The 9,471-nt window shown below is 40.8% G+C and overlaps 1 protein-coding gene across 1 annotated transcript in view; it reads right to left on the bottom strand.

Annotated features, from left to right (window-relative positions):
- Window positions 1-1,731: 1,731 nt before the first annotated feature.
- Window positions 1,732-9,471, bottom strand: part of NCALD (neurocalcin delta) — a 128,007-nt gene continuing 120,267 nt past the window's right edge. Inside the window, exon 4 of the mRNA XM_089684636.1 lies at window positions 1,732-6,080. Within this exon, the coding sequence (XP_089540762.1) occupies window positions 5,983-6,080 (98 nt within the window). The 3' untranslated portion in view covers window positions 1,732-5,982. The remainder of the gene's footprint in view (window positions 6,081-9,471) is intronic.

Below are 9,471 nucleotides of genomic sequence, written 5' to 3'. Positions count from 1 at the left end.
GAAGTATACCTCCAGGTGAATGGGGTTGAACTACAACCACCCCAAAACTGTGTGCACTGTGTAAAACGTACATACACACATACAGACACATGCACACATACGTAGACATGTAAACAAACACGCACATACATACAAATACACACACAGGCACATGTACACAACCCTATAAAAAGTTACAGTACCTTATAGCTTCCATCACACAGCTGGGTACTGCACTCTAGGGGGAGGCAGAGAGCACAGAAGACACTCCCCTTCCCTTTGCTTTCACTTTGGAGTGAAGTAAAACCCTCTGAACTGTTCCAGCTCAGGTAGAGTGGCAAACGCTTCCTGGCAAATAGGCCCTGCATGATGCACGATGGCAGAAGATGAAGAATGGTGGGAAAGAATTTCTCTGGTGGAGAAGAATGAAATGCAATTTTGAAGCCGGGCACAACCAGTTTGTGGACCTACTTATTAGGAATAGTTGAGGTCTGCAGGCCTGAGAACCAGAAAAGATGACCCCCTACCCTGGAGAGGGGTGAGGCAAACCTTCTGGCTGAGGTAGACCTATCGGCGGGCTTGGTTGATATTGTAGGTCCGGGAGCATCCAGAGTGTGTGTCCAGGCTGTGGGAAGAAGGGTACTCCTGCCATCTGCAAGGTTCTTGAGATGTCAGCCAAGGCAGCCAGGGGAGATGTCAACCCTGGAAAGGGTAGTCTGCCTGACTGGAAAAAATGCCTCGTTGGCGGACCACCAATTAGGCCTAAGGACTTGCTGAAGCACCTGCACTGATAGGGAAAACATAGAGGATAGCAGGGCAAAAGGGCATTTCGGACATTCCTCTCTTGATAACAAATATTTCACATAGGCAGGACAGGCTTGCTGGCTTAAGCATACCCAACAGAATGTCTACAGCATCAGCAGCCCCTAAGCTGCCCTAACATAGGAACGGTCCCCACACCGAGGCAAATAGGGAGCACCCACACCAGTTTCTTTCATGGCACAGAGCCAGGGGACTTAACCTCTCAATTTTGTAACAGCATCCCTAAACTATAGGGATGGAGAAGGGGGGATCCAGTGCCCACCAACCTTAACGCCAAACCATGGAGCTGGACCAGCAAAGCAGGTGTTACACAGTCCACCCACCTCAACGAGGCTTATGCAAACCAACACTGTCAGAGGGAAGGACATCCAGCCACCATTTGCTAGTCCTGTGCCCGCTGCTGGATCAGACTGTCCCATCCAAATTTATAAAGTGGCTTGTTTAAGGCACTAGGTTCCAACACCTGTGTTCTTTTCTGCCTAGTGTCCTACTCCTGTCAGTGGCACTATAACCCCATGGTCAAGATTCAGAAAAGCTATGTCTGTCAATGAATGGAAGAGAAATAAAGATAGTTATTTTGTTAAAGCTTTGTGAAGTTATTATTATTATACAGGATTTATATAGCACCAACAGTTTGCACAGCGCTTTACAAAATAAAGGTAGAAATTACAGTTACAATACAATTTGGTACAACAGGAAACAGGGCCCTAAGCCTATATGTTATAATGTGGAAAATAGAGAGCCTTAGTGCCCTACAACAGTTATGCTAACGATTGGATAGAATCCATTGGCTCAGTATCAGCATCTCTGCCTGGAATGATTTGAAACTGTAGACATGTTATAAAATAATGGCACTTAGGCTAAGCTGTATTTTTTTGTTAATATACTTTTAAATGCATTATGATGCATACTAAAGAAACATCTACAAACTTTTTTTTAATTAATATTTATTTACTTAAGAAAAAAAACATCTAAAAGTAACATCATTTATGTAAACTTCAAACCACATTGTTTTTGCATACCAGAAATATTCACAGTTTGGAAAATGATATGTCATGCATTAAAACTGCAGTAGAATTGTTTTGACAGTGAAAGATCCGTTACAGTGATAAGCAAAATAGACAAAAAAAAATGAAAAGAAAAAAAGTCGGGGGGATCAGGATAATGTAGAGTTCACATCTCGGTCTGGAAGAATTCTGCTGATTTTGTGTCATTTTATTACTTTAAAGCTTATGGTTTATAGATAACAATTAACAGAAAGTGAGTTTTCTCAAACAAATCATGCTCCGTATGGACTACGACTGTCCATTCCTCTTGGCGAAACATAAAACCACAGTCATTTGTTTTAGGAATTAATTGAACCAAATTCACAAGACGCTTACAAATTCTTCAAATTACACTAAAAGTTACAGCTGTACAAGGTGGGGTACACTACTTAGAAAGGGTTAACTAGAAAAAAGTACAGGCTGGTACTACACAGTATAGAGCACAATTATACAAGGTAACTGTCCCAATACGAGAGAGAGCAGGTTTGGAAGAGAAATAAAAATATGCACAAATGGGTTTAGTTAAAAGAATAGTGCACTTACAAAATGTTGCCAGTATCCAATAATAACCAGTCAGGGTACTTCTGAACTCTTCAGAAGCCAAAGGTTTACCCTTGTCTCAGAAGACAACCTTTAGAGTAGTCATAAACAGCCTGATTACGCAATTGATTCAATAGCCCAACGTGACACTTAGGTGAGCATCTGGCCTTTCAGAGCCACAGTAGAGCCCAAAAAAACAGGCTTCTATAAAGATGGAAATTCTTGTGCTACAGGACGAATACCTAGTCTTTCCCTACACTGGGTCCTGGTTTTTTGAAGAATATCTACTCATCCATCAATCTATGGTCACCCTAACTATGGTTTGTGTACCCAGATATGTGTTTGCTTCACAACTGCAACAAACTTAGAAGGATGTCAGAAGCAGTTCAGAAGGAACTTGGAAGAATCTCACAGGCGAAAGAATCTGACAATATGCTGCATTTGCCCATCTATACAAGCTCATAGAGGCACAAATACTTTTTTTTTTTTTTTTTTACAGTTTACAGATGTGGAGGTCTAAATACCCTTACTGGACCTAGCTTAAAGCTTACATTTACTTTTTTTTTTTATAAATCAGCACAAGGGATGACTTTAGTTAAAATCTGAAGTTGTCTGCTCCACTTCTAACTCTGCAGCGATAATCCTCTGGTTCTGCAGGGGAACAAGCAGAGGAACCTGCCATATGCACTTGTCAAGACTACTAACTATACCCACCCTTTTCGCTCACCTCCTCCATTCATAGAAGCTGTATTACAGCTTCCATCAATGGAACGTGATTTATGAATGAAAGGAAAGGCAGAAGAATGAAAAGCCCTAGTGTGAATGGGGCCTAAACTTCGGTCTTAAGACCGGGGACTGGGAATAGGATGGTTTCAAAGTTTTGCCAGAATTGCAGTGCAAGGGGGAGGGGGGGGGGGGCGACATTTCATTTACCACTGTTCATTTATGAAACTGACAATAAGTTTTACAAAAAGAATCCTTAGCTCTTCTGGGTGGCTATATTTGTATGCGAGTTAATTCATATAGTGGAGACATGATCCACAGTCCTTACAAGACTTTGCAGAAGCAATCACATTATTACCACAGTTTTTGAACTACATCAGGCCTGGACAAATCTTGTAGAAATCTAGTAGCCAGCTGAAAAAGTTAGAATACAGTCGGTCCCCAATGGTGACCAGTATTTCCCACTCTTATTTTACTGACATATTTACACAAGTTCACAAACACAAAGTAAATATACCAGTAAAACTGAGCCAGACAACCCCACACAGACAGTACTGATTCATACTGGCACATACATGCATTACCAATCCTTATGCTTGCACACGGTTCTCTCATTCTCGCAGTACTGACCCGTATGCTCTCTCATTCTTGCAGTACTGACCCGTATGCTCTCTCATTCTTGCAGGACTGACCCGTATGCTCTTTCAGTCTCAGAGTACTGATCCATCTCACACACACACACACACACACACTGGAGGCTGGTGGGACAGCAGTCAATTAAACAGCATAAGAAATGCTCTGATTGACAGGGAGTTTTTTTTTTTTTGTTGCCAAGACTAAAGACTGTCTTTGTTGCTCACAAATACTAATCAGATTCATACTACATACCACCTTTTTAGAAATCCAAAATAAACTCCCAAAAGCAAATCAGTAACACAGTCATCTTAACCCCTTTTATAAATGACTATTTACACTTACCTCCTCGCTCTGCTCTATCCTGACATGGGTGGTCACTATAGTCACAACACACCTGCCTTCAAAAACTTACCATAGCAGCCAGATTCTCATATTAATTGTCCAATAGTGTAGTGGGAATTTTGAGTTGTTGCCATAGGTTACAAGAACACCTCTTCATTTAGGTTCATAAGGTCTGTTGATTTTAGTGGCTGGTATCTGACTATTCTGTGCACCATGTGTTTCCTTAAAGAAGCCCATTTGTAGGCAAAAGATGGACAGATTTAATTCTCAAAATGACCATTAGTGATTATCTCTCTTTAAATGAATGAATGGGATATCATGTGTGGCATTCTTTTTAATGAGGCATTTCTGTAAATTAAGTGAGAATGAACATGTCGTCATAACATAACCAATTACTGAACAATAAAACACTCACGTCCAAATTAGTCATAGCACATCAATAGGTGAGTGGCGGGGGGGGGGGGGGGGAGCATGAAATGAAACTGACTCACAAAACTGCAGCAATTTGCACCAATATTTCTAATAATCCATGCATATTTTTGGCAATGCTTGCAAAAGTCTTATTGCAATTACAACACAGTATACTGTATATATATACCTCCCGACATTAAAAATTTAAAAATAGGGACATTATGTCCTTTTGCCAACCATCCCAAATCATGCTTAACCTCCTCTTAAATGGGTAAAAGCATTCCCACTGTGGCACCCACAAAATGGGGATGGTTGGGAGGTATTTGTTTTATCACTTGCAGTCATGGATATAAGCATGATGTTCACAATTTTCAGGCTATTCATTTATTAAAGCTGAACCTCAGGCAGATAAAAAATACACAAATTAATGCAGTTCTGTATTCATTAACACACCAGTAGATGTATCTTTTATTATTACAAGCAGTGTAAGAAATGGAAATAAACTTAGTATCAGCCTCTTGCAAAACTTTATACAGCAGAACTCACACCGAGGGAGGACGAAGCAGCCATGGAGCTGAACAGTTGTGCTGTGCAAGAAGCATGCTGATAATAGGAGGGGAGCAGGGTGAAAGAGACATCATCAGTCTTCTGCTTCTCCTTTCACTGTACATTTACAGGTTGTGAGAAGCACAAGACCTTTAAGTGTTATTGAACTGTAATAAGAAAAATTTGGTCTTCTGTCTTGCTGAACAGGGCTGTGTTATGGAGAGCTGTGTGAATCTCAAAACTAGATGGACAGAAAAACAAATCCTTTGGCAGGTAAAACAGCTGGATTGTATGTATTTAATCTGTGTATTTAGTGGTTTGCCTGAAATTTCAGCTTTAAGAACTGACAATATCCCTGAGGCATTATCAGTTTTATGACATCATATCATGTCCAAATCTGGAGGATGACACAAGCTTCTGGTAATCCACCAGGCTGACCAGTGGTCCACAAGACATAATGCCTCTACCTCCTCTGTGGACATGGTGACAAGTCCACTTTAGTAATACTCATTAAAAAAACCCCAAAAACTGCACAACAATGGTGCAGCTTACAAGCATGACGACAACGTGAATCTTAGCAGTCTTCAGTTGACCAAGGTGAATGCTCACACTCTTCCAACAGCAAAACTGATTAAAGCAACTACAAAGTAATAAAACTAAGTCTTCACTGCAGCCATGTCAAATTTGTTGATCAGCTTTGTAAAAATAAAAAAATTCAGGTCTGGAGGGAGGTCTCTGTTGTTATCCCACATAGAAAAGCGTGAAGGAAACCCAAGCGTCATAGAACAGTAAACGTCCAGCCGCAATATTTATCATTCTTTGTCATTCAAATGTAAAGATACCACAGGAGGAGATAGGTAGGTTTGGCTGTGACGTGTCAACACCACAACAAAATTTAATTTTGGCAAAAAAAGGTTTTATTAAAAAAAATAAAAGTTCAGAATTGTCCGGCACTGCTTGGGTCACACTGAAGTAGGCGGACGATAGATGGGTCACTTTTTGCTCCCCTGATAAACTCCTCCAGCGACAGTTTTCCTGTGGAAAAACAGAATTCAAAGTTATTCCTGAATTAAAAACAGCAGTCTGAAATGACCAAGTCATCCAACACTTTAACCTAAACCCCAGGCTACCATATAAAAAGGTAACTTGTGAAAACCTTTGCAATCCATGTCAGAAAATAACAAAAAACATGCACAGAGGAGAAATGTAGGGGGAAATACATTTCATAAATGATCAGAAATACAGGAAGCCGAAGTTATATGCAAATCAAGTTGGTTTTGCTCAGAGACTGGCAAAATTTAGTTTTTACTTTGTTGAAATTTTGCCTGTACCAGGTCATATTAGCAAAATGCATTGGAGCTAAAGAAAAAGTCAAAATTAAAGAGGACTTTCCATACAAAACATAAGGTCCACTTTTTTGAAAGCTTCCCACTCTTTAACACATATGGCTTTAAAAGGTGATTTATAAAAAAATACATTCACCGGCCACTTCATTAGGTACACCTGTTCAATTCTTGGTAACACAAATTGCTAATCAGCCAATCATATGGCAGCAACTCAATGCATTTAGGCATGTAGATGTGGTGAAGAAAGCTTGCTGAAGTTCAAATGGAGCATCAGAAAGGGAAAGAACTGGGATTTAAGTGACTTTGAACGGTGCATGGTTGCTGGGGCCAGACAAGCTAGTTTGAGTATTTAAAAAACGTCTGATCTACTGGGATTTGCACGCACAACCATCTCTAGGATTTACAGAGAAAGGTCCAAAAAAAAAGGAAAATATCTGTTGAGCGGCAGCTGTGTGGACAAAAATGCCTTGTTGATGTCAGAGGAGAATGGGCAGAGTAGTTGCTGCGACATTCAAATTGTAGGGTCAGAATTCGGCATAAATAACATGAAAGCATGGATCCATCCTGCCTTGTATCAACATTTCTGGCGGGAGAAGGTGATGGAATGGTGTGCAGGATATTTTCTTGGCACTAGCAAGGTGTACCTAATAAAGTGGACAGTGAGTGTATATTCTGTTAAAAAACAAAATGACATTGGCTTCCGCCTCCAGTGTTTCAGTTGACTTCACCATGCCTCACTGTTGCTTCCTGGGTTAGCTAGGGGCTTTGAATCAAACCAGAATGCACTCTTGCAATGAGTTGGAGTACATGATCATGGAATTTCCAGATGCTAGGTCTTCAGGAAGATACATTGACATTACCCATGCTTCCCAGAAGCATCAAATCCTGGAGCCAAGGGAAATAATTATTTTTTTCAAAGATCGATCTGTTTGTTTACAAATGGCTTTTCAATGCCAATAGTGTTGGGGAAGGCCTTCCATTTGGCTTGAAATGTCCACTTTAATAGGTAAACCTTAAAGGATAAGTTCACTTTTTGGACAAAGATAAAAAAATTGCAAGTAAAAAAAATGTGCATTTATTATTTTTGTCCAAAGGAGCATGTAAAGCATTGCACCAATGATCAGTAGATCGCTGATGCCATGCAGGTCTCCTGCAGAGTTGTCAGTGTATCTGTTTGACCATACAGCAAGCAGATATTCTGACAAGAAGCTACAAGCCCCACAGCCGCTAAGGCTGTTGGGACTTGTAGGCACTCATTCACAGAACACTGTGAATGAGTGACATGTTCATGTGGGCAGAGCCACGGCTGCGGCTACGGGAACATGTTATGTTTTACATCCTAAAAACGGGTGGAACATGTAACATGTTACAAAGGTGAACTTGTCCTTTAAACAGACTACAGGGAATCAAATATAAATTCTTTGTTAATGTACACTGCATCCATAAAGTAATCACAGCACTTAACTTTTGCCACATTTTGTTATGTTACAGCCTTATTCCAAAATGGATTAAATTAATTTTTTTCTACAACATTCTACAAAACAATACCCCATAATGACATGGTGAAAGCTAGCTTTGCAATCTTTGCAATTTATTAAAAAAAAAACAAACACATGTACATAAGTATTCACAGCCTTTGCTCAATACTTTGTTGAAGCACCAATTACAGCCTCAAGTGGCTTTGAGTATGATGCTACAAGCTTGGAACACCTATATTTGGGCAATTTCTCTCATTCTTATTTGCAGTACCTCTCAAGCTCCATCAGGTTGGATGGGGAGTGTCGGTGCACAAACATTTTCAGATGTCTCCAGATATGTTCAATTGGGTTCAAGTCTGGGCTCTGGCTGGGCCACTCCAGGACATACACAGAGCTGGCCCATAGCCACTCCTTTGTTATGTGGGCTGTGTGCTTAGGGTCGTTGTCCTGTTGAAAGATGAACCGTCGCCACAGTCGAAGGTCCAGAGCGCTCTAGAACAGGTTTTCATCAAGGATGTCTCTATACATTGCTGCATTCATCTTTCCTTCGATCCTGACTAGTCTCCCAGTTCCTGACGCTGAAAAACATCCCCACAGCATAATGCTGCCACCACCATGCTTCACTGTAGGGATGGCATTGGCCAGGTGGTGAGCGGTGCCTGGTTTCCTCCAGACATGACGCTTGGCATTCAGGCCAAAGAGTTCAAGCTTTGTTTCATCAGACAAGAGAGTTTTGTTTCTCATGGTCTGAGAGTCCCCTAGGTGCCTTTTGGCAAACTCCATGCGGGCTGCCATTTGCCTTTTACTGAGGAGTGGCCTGATTTGTGAAGTGCTGCAGAGATGGTTGTTCTTCTGGAAGGTTCTCCTCTCTCCACAGAGAAACGTTGAAGCTTTTTCAGAGTGACCATCGGGTGCTTGGTTACCTCCCTGGCTAAGATCCTTCTCCCTCGATTGCTCATTTTGGCCGGGCGGCCCGCTCTAGGAAGATTGCTGGTGTTTCCATTTACAGATGGAGGCCACTGTGCTTATTGGGACCTTCAATGCTGCAGAAATTTTTCTGAACCCTTCCCCAGATCTGTGCCTTGATACAATCCTGTCTCGGAGGTCTACGGAGAATTCCTTGGACTTCATGGCTTGGTTTGTGCTTTGACATGCACTGTTAACTCTGGGACCTTCTATAGACAGGTTTATGCCTTTCCTAATCATGTCCAATCAACTGATTTTCCCACAGGTGGACTCCAATCAAGTTGTGGAAACGTCTCAAGGATGATCAGTGGGAACAGGATGCGCCAGAGCTCAATTTTGAGTGTCGTGGCAAAGGATGTGAATACTTATGTACATGTGTTTTTTTTCAATTTTTTTATTTTTAATAAATTGCAAAGATTTCAAAACGAGTTTCTTTCATCTTGTCATTATGGGGTATTGTTTGTAGAATGTTGAGAAAAAAAATGAATTTAATCCATTTTGGGAGAAGGCTGTAACATAAAAAAAATATGGCAAAAGTTAAGTGCTGTGAATACTTTCTGGATGTACTGTACCACTAAAAGCGTTATGTTTGTTCAATTAATGCAAAATGTATTGGCACTGAAGTCTCAAGCATTG

This window comes from Staurois parvus, unplaced genomic scaffold (assembly GCF_062004578.1).
Source record: "Staurois parvus isolate SC_StPar_1 unplaced genomic scaffold, SC_StPar_1.0 ptg000351l, whole genome shotgun sequence".
In the NCBI taxonomy this organism is placed as follows: Eukaryota; Metazoa; Chordata; class Amphibia; order Anura; family Ranidae; genus Staurois; species Staurois parvus.
This window is presented reverse-complemented; position numbering and strand designations above follow the sequence as displayed.